This window comes from Cucumis sativus, chromosome 1 (genome assembly GCF_000004075.3).
Source record: "Cucumis sativus cultivar 9930 chromosome 1, Cucumber_9930_V3, whole genome shotgun sequence".
NCBI classification, from domain to species: domain Eukaryota; kingdom Viridiplantae; phylum Streptophyta; class Magnoliopsida; order Cucurbitales; family Cucurbitaceae; genus Cucumis; species Cucumis sativus.
Window position 1 is genome coordinate 7,452,222 of NC_026655.2, and position 18,657 is coordinate 7,470,878.

The 18,657-nt window shown below is 34.7% G+C and overlaps 4 protein-coding genes across 6 annotated transcripts; 1 reads left to right on the forward strand and 3 right to left on the reverse strand.

Moving 5' to 3' along the window:
* Positions 1-330: 330 nt before the first annotated feature.
* LOC101218792 (uncharacterized protein At4g04980) lies at positions 331-5,335 on the forward strand. 3 transcript variants are annotated; one of them, XM_031880393.1, is made up of 10 exons: positions 331-918; positions 1,073-1,132; positions 1,491-1,685; positions 1,962-2,057; positions 2,142-2,268; positions 2,349-3,777; positions 3,902-4,067; positions 4,257-4,325; positions 4,446-4,598; positions 4,823-5,335. In XM_031880393.1, the coding sequence occupies exons 1-10, from the start codon at positions 853-855 to the stop codon at positions 5,027-5,029; spliced, it is 2,568 nt and encodes an 855-aa protein (XP_031736253.1). In that variant the 5' UTR covers positions 331-852; the 3' UTR covers positions 5,030-5,335. The 3 variants fall into 3 exon arrangements, with proteins under 3 accessions (XP_031736253.1, XP_031736251.1, XP_031736252.1); XM_031880391.1 differs by having other exon boundaries at positions 335-918; positions 4,161-4,325; XM_031880392.1 differs by lacking the exon at positions 1,073-1,132 and having other exon boundaries at positions 336-918; positions 4,161-4,325.
* Positions 5,336-7,901: 2,566 nt separating this feature from the next.
* LOC101219021 (polyphenol oxidase, chloroplastic) lies at positions 7,902-9,823 on the reverse strand. The gene has a single exon (XM_004146593.2). It carries the CDS (start codon positions 9,813-9,815, stop codon positions 8,139-8,141), a length of 1,677 nt encoding a protein of 558 aa, XP_004146641.1. The 5' UTR covers positions 9,816-9,823; the 3' UTR covers positions 7,902-8,138.
* A 1,336-nt stretch (positions 9,824-11,159) lies between these two features.
* LOC105434462 (polyphenol oxidase, chloroplastic) lies at positions 11,160-11,560 on the reverse strand. Its single transcript, XM_011650143.1, has 2 exons — positions 11,339-11,560; positions 11,160-11,273 (listed from the first exon to the last, which is right to left on the reverse strand). The coding sequence occupies exons 1-2, from the start codon at positions 11,558-11,560 to the stop codon at positions 11,160-11,162; spliced, it is 336 nt and encodes a 111-aa protein (XP_011648445.1).
* Positions 11,561-17,838: 6,278 nt separating this feature from the next.
* Positions 17,839-18,657, reverse strand: LOC101219500 (polyphenol oxidase II, chloroplastic). The gene has a single exon (XM_004146595.1). It carries the CDS (start codon positions 18,655-18,657, stop codon positions 17,839-17,841), a length of 819 nt encoding a protein of 272 aa, XP_004146643.1.

Genomic DNA, 18,657 nt, shown 5'->3' on the forward strand with positions numbered 1-18,657 from the left:
GTTAAAAGGCAAAACTAAAATCTGATGAGTTGGAAAAAACTTAGAAAGTTAGAAAGGATTGGTTAAAGAATTTTTTTTTTGAGAAAAGCAATATCTAAGCCAAAAAGTTTGGAAAAATCAGTTTACTGTTGTTATGAATTGGCTGTCAACGAAACCAACATTTATAGGAGACATTGAGTTCCTGTAGTTTAGGAACCATGGATTGGCTATCCGTTTGTAATGCCAATCTTAATCAACAAAGATTTAATTACCCAAAAAACTAAAAGACATAAAAAAAAAATTATCTAAATTTTAGCTTTTCTGTATGAAGGATTTGGCTCCTCTCCTTAAAATCCCACTGTTTTTTCTTCTTCTCTCTTGGCTTGTCTCTTTATAGAGAAGGTTCCAATGCAGTAAATTCCATTTGGTTCTTTTTCTTTTTTTCTTTTTTCCCTTCTTTCTTCTTCTTCTTCTTCTTCTTCTTTAGGATCTTCCATCAATCCTAACCCAAAAAGCTCTTTCTTTTCAATCCCATTTTGAATCTTCCCCTTCTGTGTTGTGCTTCAAAAAAAACAAAAAAAAAAAACAAAAAACAAAAAAAAGGCCTTAGAATATATATCTTTTTGTTGTTTGTTGGATCTGTATATATAAAATTTTATGTAAATAAGTTTTGTGAACGGTTGGTTTTCATTTTCCCCTTGAGAAACCTTCAACACAGCTGACCAGAGGAATAAAAAAACAAATTTTTTCTGTAAAAAATTTGAAAATTTTTCCTTCACCCCACTATTTCATCTGCGTTAGTTAAAAATATTTATCTTTTTTTTCTTTCTGTGCCATTCAAGTCTTTTTAAAGGCTTGTTTTGGTCACATTTCATGGCTACCGGAGGCTGGTGTGGTTTAGGCCCTTTGCTGTTTCGTAAAAAGGCTTATGGACTCGAGGTTTGTTCTATCTTTCCATATATATATATATATATATATATCTAATATTTCTCAAATCCATAGCATTTTTTAAAAGCTTTGTTAGCATTTTTCCCCTGTCTCTATAGCTCTGTGTAATGATGAATGTTCTAATGTTTAACAATCCCATTTCCAGACTCATTCTTCTCTTTCATTTTCCATCTGTCCTATGGGGAAGTGGGTTTGCTTAAAGAAGGTCAAAGCTTTTTTTCCATTTTCTTTCCTTTGATCTTTCCTTGTATTGTTCAATAATTTTATGCGCCCTCAGATTTTCTGGTGTCATCATCGAGCAAACGTGAGGACTTGGGGCTCAAATGGAATTGGGGGTTTTTGTTTGCTTTGGTTTGGATTCCTAGAAAATTTGATTCTTGTAGAAATTTGGGGGTTTTCATCATATGGTTGTTTCTTCCCTTTTGGGACTTTCAATCCCCTGTTTTCTTTTCTTTTTTTTCCCAAAACATGAGATCAAACAGAACAGCCAAAAGAATTTTGAACTTGATTAAAAAAAATGAAGAAAATAAGGCTTTGACTTGGCTTATTTTTTGTTTTTGTAGACAATGAAGAGCTCTTCTTACGTGTTCTCAAAGACATATTCTAAGAAACTGAAGCTTTCCAAAGGTGCTAGAAGTAAGAAGTCTTCAGGATGCAAAGATAATTTTGTTCAAATGATGGAGCTAAGGAAGAAAATTTTGATTCTTAGAGATATCATTGATTTGCCTTCTTTAGAACGCTCTGCTTCTATAAATGAGGTAACTTTTCTTTAATTCTTATGTTACTTAATTCTTTTTTCATATTTCTTATGATATTCAAGTTGACTTTTGGATCATATACTCTTTTAAATTTAATCTAGTTGACCAAATATTAATGAAATGTGGATTTCCTAGCTGCTTAATGGCCAAGGAATCAAGAACTGTACCTCTTCTGTTATGGATATTTCTTGTGTATTTGTTTGGTTTGTTTGCAGATTGCTTTTTTCTATCATCATGTGTTTGAAATATCTTGATTTCTGATGGGTTTTGTGGCAGCTGGTGGTGGGAACGATGGAAGATCTTCAAAAGCTTTATCCCGAAATCATTTCGGATATCCAATATTCCGAAATGAAGACGACATGTATTGAACAGGTATGTCTTGGTAATGAAATTATGTTCTTGAGTGTACGTGATGGTGTTTGTTAGAAACTTAGAGGAAATAATGTCATGTATCAGAGTCTTGCCTACTTCTGCACTGCACTGAAATCGATTGGCGATTCGTGGATGCTGAACCATGAGTGGAGAGACAAATCTAAATATAATTTGTCATCATTTCAGGAAAACTCCAGCTTCCAAGAAATTGGTCAGTTTTCAAGTTTTCTAGAGTTTAATTTTGTAGAGAATGTAAGATTCATAATTGATAAAAACATTTCCTTTTTGTAGTTGAATCTGTGTTGGGTATTATTGATTGCATCGTTAGTATGGCGAACGAAAGGTTTGATGCGATGGACGAATTTGTTAACTCAAAGGACTCTTCTTATTCAAGAACTAGTTCCTTTGGTAAGAGCTCAAGTTCGACAGATTCATGCTCCGAAACCAATAGCTCTTGCTGCTCTTCGCCAGAAACTCCGACATCCGTCCTTGCAAACTTTCGAAACAGTGAAAGAAAATCTTCTGAAAAGGAGAAAGTCTCTTGTAGCTCTCCCCTTTTATGGTCTCTTAGAGTTCAAGCAGTGGAAAAGTTGAACCCCATTGATGTCAAGCACCTTTTGCTTCCTAGGTTGTCTCACTGCGGAGTAAATGTCTGCCCCGCCCCAACCAGAGTGGCGATCGTTGAGGAATCAATGATGGATTTGGATGACAAGCTCCCCTCTGAAAACACTGATGCTGCTGATGCAAATAATGAAATGGAAGTGTGTGATATTAAAGAAGAGAAGGATTTGAGCAAGGAAGCTAGTCAAAAGGCAGATAGAAATGAGGAAATCGAAGTGTTTGATAACAAAGAAGAAAAATTGAATTTAAGCAGGACAGCCAGTCTAAAAGCAGATAGAAATGAAGAAATTGAAGTGATTGATATCGAAGAAGAGAAGTTGTGTTTGAACAGGACAAATAGCCAAAAGGACATTGCTGAGAGAACCGATGATTTTGATTCCCAAGCTACTGCAACTGTTCAAGAATTGCCTACGTCAGATTTACCAACTGTTGTATCAAAGCCCTTACCGCTGCTACCCCCGATGGCTCCCCCTCCCCCTCCCCCCCCACCGCCTGCCCGAGATCTGGAACCCTCCCTTGTCACCCTGCAACTGCCAACGCCAACGCCACCACCTCCACCACCACCACCAATGATGCAACAAAATGCAGTATTAGCTCAACAACTTTCACAGCCACCTCCTCCACCTCCAGTGCCTCAGATGAAAGCACAGCCTGCTGCAGCAGGGCCAAATGTGCCTCCTCCACCTCCACAATTGTTAAAGGTAATCGAAACAGCGATCAAAGTCAGTGTACCACCACCACCACCACCATCAAACACTACTGGAACGATGGTGAGAGCAGGTGTACCGCCACCTCCACCTATGGCGCCCTCAAAAGGGCGTGCAGGTCCAGCACCACCCCCTCCTGGGATGGCCCAAGGCAATGGGTTTGCTCCACCACCACCGCCACCAGGTGGTGCATTAAGGTCCTTGCGCGCCAAGAAAGCCTCTACCAAACTAAAAAGATCTCATCATTTGGGAAATCTTTACCGGACACTCAAAGGAAAGGTGGAGGGATCCAATCAAAATCTTAAATCGGCTAATGGAAGGAAAGGTGGCGTCGGGAACAGTAACGGAGGAAAACAAGGAATGGCTGATGCATTGGCAGAGATGACAAAAAGGTATGAGCTTCTCTTTCTTAAAGTGCACAACAAATGCAATAGAATAACAAACTTCTGAAGGAAACAAAGTACTGAAATATGCAGCATATACATAAATTTTGTTTCTTTTCTTGGGGTGTTTCAGATCAGCATACTTCCAGCAAATTGAAGAAGATGTTAAAAAACACGCAAAATCGATCACGGCGCTTAAACCTTCCATTTCATCTTTCCAATCATCAGACATGAAGGACCTGCTCCTTTTCCACAAGCAAGTGGAATCTGTACTAGAGAATTTAACTGATGAATCACAGGTTTGTACAAATTCTGCTTTGTCTAAGTTTCTAATCTTGCTTTCAAACATTGTTTTATTCAGAAGAATATTTTGTATTGTCTCAATATTGTAGGTACTAGCAAGGTTTGAAGGATTTCCCATAAAAAAGTTGGAAACTTTGAGAATTGCAGCAGCATTATATCTAAAATTAGATACAATTGTCTTTCAGCTACAGAATTGGAAGTTTGTTTCTCCCATGGGAGCGCTTCTGGACCGAGTCGAAAACTACTTCACTAAGGTAGTTTTGCTTAGATTTTTTTGAAGAATTGAGGATTGAGCTTACTATATCTCATCAGCCTCAGCCTGTTGCACCATGTCGTATATGAACAATTGCTTTTGTCTCTGCTATGAAAAACAGATCAAAGGAGAAGTCGATGCACTTGAACGAACCAAGGATGAAGAATCAAAGAGATTCCGGGGTCACGGTATTCAATTTGATTTCAGTGTGTTAATACGGATCAAGGAATCAATGGTGGACGTTTCTTCTGGCTGCATGGAGTTGGCGTTGAAGGTGGTCTCCCAAACTTTATTACTCAATTAAAAGTTTAACTGATCAGCTAAATAATAAATTTCATCGAGAAATTATTATGGTAAATGACTAGCAAAGTTTCAAATTTTATTCCTATGGACAGGACATTAACGGTTAGAAACATAAAATTTTTCTATATTTTGTAAATACTTTTCTATATTTAAAAATGCTCTAATTTCATCTGTGTGCTTGATTTATATCTATAGGAAAAAAGAGAGTTGAAGGCAGCAGCAGAGAAGAGCCGAAAAGGAGGCCGATCTGACAATTCGAACAAGGCATCTTCAAAGATGCTATGGAGGGCATTCCAATTCGCATACCGAGTTTACACATTCGCCGGTGGACACGACGACCGTGCTGATAGACTGACCAGAGAATTGGCTGTAGAAATAGAGAGTGAATCTCATCACCTATGATTCTCTCCCCTCTTTTAAAGTTGTTTTCCCCTCCTTTCTTCTTCTTTTTGGCTGTTAAGAGAAAAAAAAAAAAGAACTTTTTTTAAAACACTGAATCATGTGAGATCAGTGGTTGGTCTTACACCATATCTAGCATTTTACTGTTTGGAATGAATTTATTGAGTAACGTTTGACATTTATGTTGAAGTGCTAAACCTTTTTCCTCTATCTGGATAGGACCCTGTAAAAAAACTATGTAATTAATATGAGCTCTTATGATGCTATGCATACATTACATATATTATATATACACAACTTATTTACAAAGTAGAAGTCTAATAAACTAGTCTTCACATGTTTTAATATCAATCAACATATTAGTGTACTTTCTTCAGTGTTTGTATGTTATGATTTTCATTTTGAAGAATATGTTAAGCTCCATATGAAGGAGGCTGAACTCATGGTTAAAGTTGTAGAACCCTAAAATGTTGTCCTTGCTAGTGGCTGTTGTAGAACCCTAACTTTGTCCCATATTTTATTTCATCATCTTTATTTTTCTTATCCTTTTACATATCCTTTATTTCTACTGTTGAAAGAAAATCCATTTACTTAAAAACAGGTGTTTTGAATTTTGAATTCACTCACTACTTGTTTTAATCGTGACATATGAGACTTAAAAATCTACATAATAATAATTTTTTTCTTCAAGGTCATTTTCCTTAATATATCCTTTATTTTTGTTTGTACACCATTTTCCCATACATTATTGGACGTCGGCCAATCACACCCTCTAAACCAAAATTGGTGATGACTCAATTTTCCTCCTCTTGGGAACCAGATTGGCCACTTCACATCGCAGACCCACACCTACAGTACGTAGTTTCAATATTATTGCAATAGAAAGCCTTAGTTGTTTCTATAAGTCATGTATAGTGTGGTTATATACAACCGAACATTTGTTGTTATAAACAAACGAAAGTGTTGCTATTGAATGAAACATTATTGTCATAAACTCCACACTCCCTCCTAAGACCTCCTCATGCGACCAAGTGGGTTGTGACCGCCAAACACTCAATGTCTATTCTCATTGCGAGATAATACGTTGGACGCCTAGTAAGCGAAATTCTACAACTCATTCTCTTTAATGAGTGGCATAGACTAAATAAGCTAGCCTTCAATGGAAGACTTTATTCAAAGAAACACACTTACTCTGACCAAAGGCTATATCGCCTAAATGATATATTGCATGAACCAACTCCAACGCAAGTCCTCCAACGTATTTAAATGACTAATTAACTCATAACACATCAAATGTTTCAACCAAAAAACTTAAGAAAGAAAGTACTTCGTTAATATGTAGAAGAGTTTACAAAATGTCAACGTCAAGGTAAAATGCAAGTACCCAGTAAAGCTTTAAGTACAAATTCCTTCGCCTAACAAATCTCCATGCTATGCGGTCAGACTAGTGATTACTAACAATAAGATGTGATGCAATAGTCTTCCCGTTATTATGTGATTCCAACACTTTTAAAAACTATTGTTAACCATTGAAATAGTCTTTTTTTTGTTTTTTTTTAATTTATTGTAGTTGTCAAAATTATAGCAATCAAGTGAAAATATTTCAAGATATAGTCCAATGCAAAACAATTTACAAATAGATTTTGGTGGAAGTCTATTAACCATATAATATGTTTGGAATTTTTTGTAAATATTGCTATACATGTCATTATTATATATCCCTACAAATTCTAGCTAATTAGAAGAGAAAAAAAAAGAATGATTGTGAATATAGCTAGTATTGCTATCATTCAAAATTTTAATTAAGTATATAGTTTTTTGATAAGTTGATATGTAACTTATTATATATTGATATTTATATATATGGTGCAACTCATTTAACTTAATCTTCACTTTACTACATAGGGTTACTACATTCTCACCTATTTCAATTGCACCTTCAAATTTTCAATTAGGTTAGTGTGAGGATAAGACACATATACAAGCTGGAAAAAAAATTATGGTTTGCATCATCTTTTTTCTTTTTCATTTTAAAATCAATCTAATAAATTGAGTGAAAATAAACCACATATTAGATATTACAATAACAAAGGTTTCTCTCAACGAAGTATTGGATTCACATAAGGATATGCACATGCATATGCACATACACAATTGATTTAACATTAGTTACTATATATATAAGTATGCTACTCCAATGATGATAAGTATCAATAATGTATATAAGTATGCATATAGACGCACACATATATGTACTTCAATGACAACATATAGAAATTAAACTATCATGATATAAATATTATTTAACAATAATTACTATATAATTTACATTCAAGTGGATTAGTAACCACACCACTACTTTGTTGTTATATAAAACAGAAAAGAAACCCTATTTGTGATAAATTTTAAATGTCAACAATAAACATTTAATAGACAAAAAAGTCATTTTTTGGGTAATTTATATCTATAGAAACTTATAATTTTTCGTGAGAATATTACCATAACAAGTAATACATGTTAGTAAATGCTTACTATGGATTACAATAAGAAAATTATGAAACATTCAAGAATGACAGATGTGTCTCATTGATGCCTTTTTCTTAATGATCATTTTCAGGACTGAAAGAGTAAAAAATGTATTTATGACAGTTTTTTTTAGTCTTGAAAACTTGTTTTTATTGTAATTAATTCACACATCTAGATACTGATTTCATTAGTTAAGCAAGCAACTTGGGTTCTTACAATATATACTAACACAATGAAAGTTAAAATTCCATTACAATAACATTAAATAAAAGTAATTGCCATACATGTTCGTATAATAAATACATATAAACAGAAAGATTATGCAGGTTGGATTGTAGGAATTAAAATATGAATTGAAGCGGCCACATTTTATTGAAAGACTGCACACATACAAAGCCCCAAGTTAAAAGATATTGATTCTCACTAATTTTTGTGTATTTTATTAAATTGTCTAGCCAAAACTTGTCATTTGATAATTTTTTTTTTTCTTCAAGATATTTTAACATTTTCTTTTATGTAAATGATGAGGAGAGATGCACAAAAATGGACGACGTTTAAAATACACTAATATTACCAGTTGAATAGTTTATCGAAGGGGCTCAAGTTGAATCTTAATTCCTCCAACGGTGACACCTTCTCCACCAACCATAGGTTCAATCTTAACAGCCAAATTTTTATCACGCTCCAAACCCAACCCTTGAATGACCTCAGTTATCACAAAACGCAAAGAGGTTTTATCATGGTGGTGGAGACCATGGGGAATGTTTTTGAAGCTGCCCACAAACTCAAGAAACGCAGCGCACCTGTCCTGCGCCTTATCAACAACATTAACAAGTACATCAAAATGCACCCGAGTAGTTGGATCATACTCCACATCTTCCAACACCAACACCTCATCAACTTCCTCACCGCTCCTATCCTCTTCCGGCCTGTCTACCATTGTGGTTATGTCCGAATTCAAAATCTGGGGGAAGTTGACGATTGGAGGCTCAGATTCTTCAGTTCTTATCCACGGATTTGGGGTGGGGATTTTGTTCATGTGCAACCATGGAAGTGGTACCTCTTGGTAAACATAACCAAGCTTTTCAGTGTCCAAACAATCAGAAACTTTGATATTTACAGCGTTTTTATTCTCATCGTAAAACACAAACGAGGAATTCAACCAATCTGGGTCAATGTGATCTTTTGGATTCCCGTCCAATGTTTTCCAAATATTCCACAACCGGTCTATATTGGCATGGTGAGCATAAAACAACGGATCTAGCGCTGCCGAGTAAAAAGATCCCATGTCTTCAAAATGAGGGGTCTTTGTGCCAAGCCAATCGTGAATGTTATTATGTGGGGATTGTTCAATGGTGCCCATATCAGTGGGATTGGGTGTTTCTCCAGCTTTCAGAACTCTTCCAAGGAAACTTCGAGGGCTTTGGACTTGCATTCGGTCATTCATCCAACGGAGATTGCAATCCACAACGTCAAAAGAATGGTCTTCGGTTTTTCCATTGTAGTTTAGGTAAATCAATTTGTGTGGATCGTGACGTGGATCACGGAGATGATCGTAAAGTGATGAAGATGGGCGGTTGTAGAATTCGGGCATGTACATCCCCGGTGGTGAATCCCAATTCCAAAAGGGTATGGCGAAATTTGGGTTCCCAATATAATGCCTCAAGATTCTCTCGAAGAAGTAGAGATAGGCACGATGAAATGGGAAGAATAACGCGTTGCTATGAACTCCAAATCTAGTTTCTGTGATAGACCCCAACTGGTTGTACACATAATCGCAATATGCACAATGAATTTTAGCTTGATGTAAAAAGCTATGCGGGTCACCTTCATCGAGTTGTTTTAATTTCTTAATGCCACTTTCCAATTCCTCAATTTGGGTCTGGTTCATCAAATGGGCAGCGGGTCGTCGAACATAAGGTTGTTGAATTTTTGGGGGGACGAAATGGATGATTTTTCCAATTTGTGGTGGGCAACAATCCTTGATGCCACCAGGTGTTTTCGCCATATGACAGTTAAAGATATCTGGCGTCAATGGAGCTGCCAACACAGAGCTGGTGGCCGTGACGACGCCATAAAGACCTCCAAGACCGAACAACACTTCTCTACGATCAAATTTGCTTACAGAATCTTCTCCATTATTAGAGGCTGCTTTGCATGAGACATAATTGACAACAACATGTCTTTTGTTTGAAGAAATGGAGGATTTGGTTTTGGTTTGAGAATAGGAAGAAAGTAATAGAAGAGAAGATAAAGAAGCCATAATTTATATTGTAAAGCTTTAATAATTAGCTTGGTGTGTATTTTGAAGTTTTAGGTTGTGGTTTCCTACTCTCTTATATATAAATAAAAAAGAAGATTAAAGTTTCAATCTCTATAAAGAAAATGTCTATCTTCTCCCTCTCTATCACTTCTCTCTTTGGAATCTATATCTCTAAAAGAAAGTCTCATTTTCTCTAGCTCTACTCATAGCTGCTAGCTAGAAGTTCAACCAGGTTATTAGCATTTACATATCAATATCATGAAATTGGAGAAAGTTTCCCTCTCCTCAACTTTCTCTCAATCCCATGTGTTTTTGTGTAAAAAAAAAAGAGTGAGTCCATGGAATAACACTTATTCACTCAATTTCCTTATTCTAATAGAATCGAGTCCTACCAAAAACATTATCAAACCTCCACCAAAAATGTTATCAAATGCAATTTGATTGGGGCCTCCTTTGGGAGTTTATGGATCGAGAGAACAATTCACAAATACTGGTCTCCGTCTAGCAACAATAGAATAGAAGTTTATTATTAATTAATTTTGCCATACACTTAATTATGCTTTAGCCAACTTCCTATCGTTTACCTTTTGTCATTCAACCCTTGTGGACAATATATTAATAGAATTTCCAATCAATTGGTGGTCTTAATATGAATATATATATCATATTATAAGATTTAATCATTTACGTAGTTCTCATAGAATTTACGTCAATATACCTATTTTTTTCATTCATAAAATTTTTTGAACTCTCAGAAAAAAAGAAGATATAATACACTTTGAAAAATTTCATATTATTATAATACTACAAGTTTTGGCACATTGTGAAGTCTTTTTTTTTTTTTTTTGTTAAGGTTGACCGGTTTTGAGGGATCCAATCAAAATTTGGTCAACTTTTACTCAATAAATTAGGCTCCCTCATTCCACAAATTACGAAAAAATTAAAACATTTTTCTATTACTCCATACACGATATACTCGATGTGTACGTTGTCTAGTTTCACGTTACTTGATCCGATGCATATTTGCTTCGACATGCAATTAATACGAGAATAGTCATACAACTGCAATTTGGAGAAAATGATTGACAGACCCGGGACAACCTAATCAAATCAGATTCACTTTTCATATTAGGTTTCCTGACACACATTTACATGGGTCGGTAGTAAGATTTTATTGACTAATGGTTCATACCTACACCAATAGGTGTAAGTTGAATTTTCCCATTACACAGTAACTTTAAGTAGTCAAACAAACACACGTATAAAAAGCACAAAACCCACAATTTATTCAGACACAACACTCACACATATACATAATACCAAACCAAAGTTTAATTAAAATTATTACACAGGCTGAAGCTGAGCCGTTATCCCTCCAATACTGACGCTTTCTCCACCAAGCTTAGGTTTCATCTTCACAGGAAACTTTGCTTCATTGGAGGCAGCTGGAATAATTCTCTATTAATTATACAATTATTATTTGGTAACGGGGTTTTCTTCAAATGCTTCCATGAAATGGGTACCTTTTCATAATCATACCCAAGTTTCTTACTGTCCAAACAATCCGAAACTTTGATACGTACAGCGTTTTGATTCTCATCGTAAAACACAAATGTCGAGTTTACCCAACCCTCGTCGGTGTGATCTTGATTCCCCATTTCTTTCCAAATCTTCCACATGCCATCGACATTCACGTGATGAGCGTAAAACAATGGATCTCGTCCTGCGGTCGAAAAATCTCCCATGTCTATACGACCACGTATGTTTTTATTGCCAACCCAATTGTGAACGTTATTATGTGGAGATTGTTCAATGTGCTACCCATGTCATTGTGGGTGGGGACCTTCCCAACTTCAACTATATTTCCAAGGAACCTTCGGGCGCTCGTAACATTCATTCGTTGTTTCATCCAATGGAGTTTACATTCAACAATGTCGAAACCATGGTCTTCGGTTTTTCTGTCGTAGTTAAGATAAAGCAATTTTTTTTTAACATGAGAAGTGGATCGCGGAACTTATCGTAAAGCGATGAATTCGGGTCGTTGTAGGGTTCAGTCATATTGTACATGCCATCAGGTGTATCCCAATTCCAAAAAGGTATAGCAAAATCTGGGTTCCCAATCAAAGAACTTAAAAATCTCTCAAAGAAGTAAAGATAAGCACGGTGAGGTGGGAAGAATAAAGCGTTGCTATGAACTTGAACTTTAGCTACTGATTCAGAAGGATGCATCATTGCAATGGGCACAGTGGACATTAGCTTGTTGATACAAACTACGAGGGTCATCGTCACTAAGGGCTCTCATCTTTTCAATCCCTTTTTTCAAATCATCAAGCTGGGTTGTGGTCATTGTATGGGCAGCGGGTCGGATACGGGGTGTTGGAATGACCGGGGGGACAAACTCAATAATTTCTTCGATTTCAGGTGGGCAACATCCATCGTCCCCTGCTGGTGTTTTCCTTTTGTCACGCAGTTAAGAACATCCGGCGACAACAGCGAATCCGCCAATGCAAATAAAGTTATCGCTGCTAAGAGTCGTGACGCCGTGAAGCCCTCCAAGTCCAAACAGTACATCTCTTCTATCAAATTTGGTTAGAGAGTTTCGTCTAGCTTGGGAGTGTGGGAAATTTTCTTCATTTGAAGCTCCGCATGGGACATAATTATTATTGTGGGCATATCTTTTTTTTGGAGTTAGAGAGATGGATATATATGATTGCTCATATTTGCCTTTGGAATATAAGGGGACGATAGAAGAGAAGATAAGGAAGACATAATTTATGAGCATTGGAGTTTTTTCAGTTATTTCATAATTTGTGTGTTTTCTCTCCTCTCTTCAATAGAAAGAAAGGAAAAACTCCAAAATTGTCATTTCGTCCCTAATCTTTTGTGTAATTCTTAATTAATTTGGTCCCTCATTTCTTTAACAATCTTACTTTAGGGTTTAGGGATTTTTTAAATTCTTTTTTATTTAAGGCATCTCTCTTTGGATAAGAAATTAAAGTAGGAGATGTGTATAAAAATTTGTTCGCAAATAGTTGTGCATTGTTAAACCATGATTTTTTTTTTAATAAAATAGAACAAAACGCAAAAATATTTACGGTATATAAAACATTCTTGAAAATGGAAAAAAATCCAAAAGCCCACAACGTAAGATAACAAAAATACCTTGCAATTAATCGGTCATACACACGCGCAAAAAGCTAATTGGTACATAATCATTAAGGTATTAATATACATGATCATTCAGATCTTGGTAAACGATTTTGTACCAAATCTAAATGATTTTGGTATACGATCTTGTACAAAATCTAAATTATCAAAACGATCGTAAAATATAATCTAAACTATCGTCGAATTTGTATACATGATCGTCTACCATAACTACATGATCCTTTAAGATATATTATAGGGATAGATGATTGTGCAGTGAAATAATATACTTTAAATGATCGTGTTGACCATGCATGGTAAACGATCGTATTGATCATCATGGTAAATGATCGTGTCGATTATGACGATCGTCGTGTAGTCTAATATAAATGATCGTAATAAATTTCAAATCTAACGATTGTGCTAACCATGGTAAACGATCATGTTGATAATTTAAAATGTTATTTAACAATATTGATATTGTCGATTACGAGGAAGATGAAGAAGAATATTGAAACAATTGTGAAAATAACTTTAAAGCATCTTGATAAAGATGAAATAGGAGATTTAAACAGAAGAATAAATTAATTAAAAATATAAAAAAAATTGGAAGGGGAAGATGAAGAAATGGCAAAGAAGAAAAAAAAAAGTGACGAATCATCCGAAATTTTCTAGGACTAATATGAAATTTATGAAAATACAAGATGGTGTTTTTATGCGTTTCATTTTTTTTTTTTTGTTACATATGCCATAAATATTTTAGTGTTTTATTACATTTATATAAATTATTCCTAAATCATTGTGTTATTATGTTATAGAAAAATGTATATATATATTTGATATTGTCATGTTGTGATATTTTGTTATTATTGGTAAATATCTTGGTATTAAAAATAAAATAAAATTGTCTAGATTTGATCTCAAAACCATGAAGTTGAGAAGTTGTTCCAGGCATTCTTCCTCATACCCACTAACCAAAGTATACACTTTATTATATTTATGAAACTAACACTTAATAAAAGATAAACGTAAGAGGTTGTAGTTTCTCAATTTTGGCAACATTGTTAGAAACAAGTTAAATGGATCGAAATTTCAAAAGAATTGTGTAGACATAATAAATAAATTAAGAAAGGAATTGTCATTATCATTGTTATTGACGTGTTGCATTTGTGTTTTTATAATATACTCTCTTCCTTTATCTGTGTTGCATATTAAGATGTGTTACAAACATTATTATTGAACTACATTACGCCTTCCTATTTTCAATTACTACTGATGCCAAAGAATAAAAAAGTGGACCAATTGTCGATTTGTTTTCACTTTTAAGGAAAAAATCAAAAGGGTGCATACAAAACAACAAAGAGAATTAATTGGAATATTTAGATGAAGATTTAAATGGCTACATCAGTTCGTGAACATCTCATCCAAGTTTATCGTCCATTGATATATGTCGTAGCAGACTAGCAGTACATTGCAATAATTTTCTCCCCTAAAAGTCTTACTCACATGCATAAAAAATCACAATTATTCATTACACATAAATATGACACTTGGGTCCTTACAATTCACAATTAATATTAAATGGGTTTTGTTTTCAAAAATTTGGTTGAAAATTCTAACTCTTCTACTTATGATCATGAAAAATGTAAACCATTGGAAACAAAATCAAAAGGCATGTTTGGTGTTCATGTTCGTAGTAGAATGAGAATTTATAAAACATTGTAATCCAAATTCAGTTTTTAACCAAACCCTCTTTCTCACACCTATGCTCCACGATCTCATTTTTGTTCTACCTATTACCATCTGTCACCTCTCAAACAAATCCTGATCAATATTTAGCAAAGAAGGTCAATAATAATGTGTCATTAGGGTAGGCAAGAAAGGACACACTAGAATTTCAATTTTTTCAAACTTTATTACGCCACACTGCAATTAAATGTGTAATAAACAATATACTATAGATAATTGTATCGTTATTGGATGATTTTAATATTCCTTTTCAAGTGTATATACTTTTTAAAACGACAAAAAGGACAATTTTTGTGTAGACCAACTGACCAAGCGAATCACTTCTTGCGTATTTAATTTTTTTTTTTTTTTTTTTTTTTTTGTTCATTGTGTAAGGCCAAACTAAAAGCTAATAGCTGAGGAAACAAAGACTACAGAATTCTTGTTTGGACGATGTATTTTGAAAGAATTGAGGGTTGAATACATTTGCTTTTATAAATTTGTTGTTACAATGTTGAATATATTTTGTTACAAGAAATTGAAACGTGTATTTGAATTTTATATTAATTAATTGTCACACTATCTCCCGACATATACCATGCGTGAGGAGAAGTTCAATTATTTATGTTTATAAAAGGCTCTTATGTGGAAAAATCTTCATCTCTATTTATAAAACCATGCGTGGGAAGAGTTTCTAAATCCTATCCATGTCAAAAGCATGGGGCAGATCAAATGCTAGTTTTGTTCATGGGAACAAATTTTGTGGGCAAAAGCTCTTTTCTTTCAACGTCAGTTGTGTAGACAGAAAAGACGATAAGCTTTCAGCCACGATTCTTGGCCACACACAAAAAAGAAAAAAAAGTTAGCAGGGACTTTAATTAAGATCTGCCATCATATATTTTATTCATTGATAGAGACCAAAATTCTTTTAGTATAAAATTTGAAGCTTCCAGCAGTAATAGACTGCTGTCTTTTGTATTAATCAATGACATAACTGGTAATATATCATTGATCCCTTGTAGGTCATAATGTGTTGGATAAATCTTTGATCCCTCCTAAAGTTTCTTTCCAATATACTAGAGTCGTGAAATGCATTCATTTAAAATATGGATAATTAACACAAGCTTTTGCTATGTAATTTGCACATAGTACTTAGCTCTACTATACGTTTGCCACCCATCACAAAACTATTGTACTTAGCTTCTGATTGTTGTAGCTTTGAATTTTGAAAATTGTGACTGATAATTCCTTTAGTCTATTTGGCATTTTGTTTCAAGTTTTTATTAAAACTAAGTCTATAAACATTTCATTCACCTTTTTCATAATGGTGGGGAGGTACACTAAAACATCTCTCTCTTATCATTTTTCCATTATAAATACCCATTCACTTTTACATTTTAATAAATTTATGAACTTCAATTTTATATCTCAGGAATATATAAAATTCAAGGTAGAAAATTTAACAATAGGTTTTCTTTTTTTTCAAAATGCACTTGGTTCGGATGGTTTGAAGTTAATGTCTACATAGTCCCTAAAGCGTTACTCCTTTTAAGTGCTCAAAGTTTTAGAAAATGATTCTAAATAGTACCGAGGAGAATTTTGAACCCTCCAGCATTATTCAATATTTCATGGGCTTGTTCGTAGTTGTGCACATACTCAATTCTATATGTACTTCATATGTCACATTTTATCATCCAATGGAAGTTCCTAACAGTAAGAAAATCTTTGAGAGCAACTAAATTTTTTAACCATAAATAACTCATAGTTATAAAGGAAAATTTGATTCAAAAAAATAGTGAAAAAAAAAAAGAAGAGCATAAAGGGATCAACAACATAAAAACCCACAAACAAAACCACAAAAAATTAAAAAAGAAAACACCAAAAATGACAATAAAGTAAATGAAGGAGGGGAGGGTATGATTAGAGAGGTATAATTAACTGGGCATTTAGAGATGAAGAGTGTGCCTTGAAGGAGCTAGGTGTTTATTTCCAAAAAAAAAAAAGAAAAAAGCATGTTCTGTGCACAAGCAAAAACCAAAAATGAGGATTTTTAATTTCTATTTTTTTTTTTTTTTTTGTCTAATGGAACCTTAAATTTTATTGTAGTTAATGGATCCATTAAATTTAGAAAAATGTTATCTATCCAACACCAGGTTAAATTTAATATCCAATATAACATATAGTTTTAAAAATTTTCAAATAGGAAAGAGACACTTCAGACACAAATATATTTGATACTTTAGGAATCTACTAAACCCAAAAATAAAAATTTTACGAACGCATGGACATTATTATCTGAGGTTTAGTAACTATATATTAACACAAATTAAATAAGTTTATGAGCTAATAATACTTTTAACCTTTGTATACATTTATGTACCTTCTATTGTAGTAATACACGTATATAAATATATAGATGTCAATTATTAAAATCTATGACTAAACACTTTCAGTAGAAGTTGGATTTTTATTCGAAAAGACAAACACGGTACACATATTTTGGTACTGATTTTATTTTGAAGTTAAAGTCCAACAGGTACGTACATGAAAGTGAAGTTAAAGTCGCAATACGAAAAACTTGAATCAGTAAAACACACAATGGGATGTATCCACAAATTTTTTATTAAAACACAATAATAACACAAATTCAAAGACACCAAAAGGCAAGCTTATTCGATGTCTTCAAGTTGAATCTTGATCCCTCCAATCTTGATTCTATCTCCTCCATTAACATTGGGGACAATCTTCACAGCCACTTTTTTATCACCCTCCAAACCCAACTGTACAATCTTCTTAGTTAAAACAAAGTGCAAAGAGGTTTTGTGATGCGTCATTCGACCGTGCGGAACGTTCGTGAAGGTCCCCACGAACTCAATATCGCCTGCGCGCACGTCCTCCCCATCATCACCAACATTAAGAAGCACATCAAAATGCAATGGTAAAGTTGGATCAAACTCCACATCTTCAAGCACCAACACCTCATTTTTGTTTATTCTCTCTTCAGGACTTGCCACTTCTGGCCTATCTACCATTGTGGTTATGTCCGAACTTAGAATCTGAGGGAAGTCAATGGTTGGAGGCAAGTTACCTAGACGTCTTTCCCACCGATTTGGCCGCGGGATTGGCGGGTTGTCCTTCCATGGAATCTTTACGTCTTGGTAAACATATCAAGGATTTTACTGTCCAAACACTGAGAAACTTTGATACGCACAGCCTTTCGATTCTCATCGTAAAGCACAAACGAGGAATTCAACCAATCTGGGTCGGTGTGATCTCTTGGTTGATCCTTCATTTTCTGCCAAATATTCCACATGCGATCCACATTGGTATGGTGAGCATAAAACACCGGATCTTTTCCTGCCGAATGAAAATGTCCCATGTTTTCTCCTTGAATTGTAGCCTCTGGATCTCCAACCCAATTGTGAATGTTATTGTGGGGAGACATTTCAATTTGTTTGTAGGCATCGTTGCAATAGGCACAATGAACTTTAGCTTGATGCGCAAAGCTACAAGGGTCGTCTTCGGGGAGGTTTTTCATCATTTGAATGCCTTTTTCCAAATCCGCGATTTGGTCGGGGGTCATCAAATGGACGGCGGGTCGAACACGGAGTGTTGGAACAACCGGTGGGGTGAATTCGATGATTTTATTGATCTTTGGTGGGCAACAGTCCATCTTCTTGCCAGCGGAGGGTTTCGATGGTTTACAGTTATGGACGTCCGGCGACAATGACCAATCAGCTGCCAATCCAATGTCATTGCCACTGAGAGTGGCGACGCCATAAAGACCTCCAAGTCCAAACAACACATCTCTACGATCAAATTTGTTTACAGAATCTTCTATATGATTAGAGGCTTTGCATGAGACATAGTTATTAACACCATGTCTTTTGTTTAAAGGAATAATGGATGACTGAATTTTGCATCCAGAATATGGGGAGACTGATAGAAGAGAAGATAGAGAAGCCAT

What these genes read in the sequence shown, in the direction of transcription:
- LOC101219500 (XM_004146595.1), bottom strand. Translation starts at nt 18,657, where the DNA reads ATGGCTTCTCTATCTTCTCTTCTATCAGTCTCCCCATATTCTGGATGC.
- LOC101219021 (XM_004146593.2), bottom strand. Translation starts at nt 9,815, where the DNA reads ATGGCTTCTTTATCTTCTCTTCTATTACTTTCTTCCTATTCTCAAACC.
- LOC105434462 (XM_011650143.1), bottom strand. Translation starts at nt 11,560, where the DNA reads ATGGGAGATTTTTCGACCGCAGGACGAGATCCATTGTTTTACGCTCAT. An exon ending in TTGGGTATGATTATGAAAAG is followed by an intron (nt 11,274 to 11,338) that starts GTACCCATTTCA and finishes TATAATTAATAG; the next exon opens with AGAATTATTCCAGCTGCCTC.
- LOC101218792 (XM_031880391.1), top strand. Translation starts at nt 853, where the DNA reads ATGGCTACCGGAGGCTGGTGTGGTTTAGGCCCTTTGCTGTTTCGTAAA. An exon ending in ATTTAACTGATGAATCACAG is followed by an intron (nt 4,068 to 4,160) that starts GTTTGTACAAAT and finishes TCAATATTGTAG; the next exon opens with GTACTAGCAAGGTTTGAAGG. An exon ending in GCATGGAGTTGGCGTTGAAG is followed by an intron (nt 4,599 to 4,822) that starts GTGGTCTCCCAA and finishes TTATATCTATAG; the next exon opens with GAAAAAAGAGAGTTGAAGGC.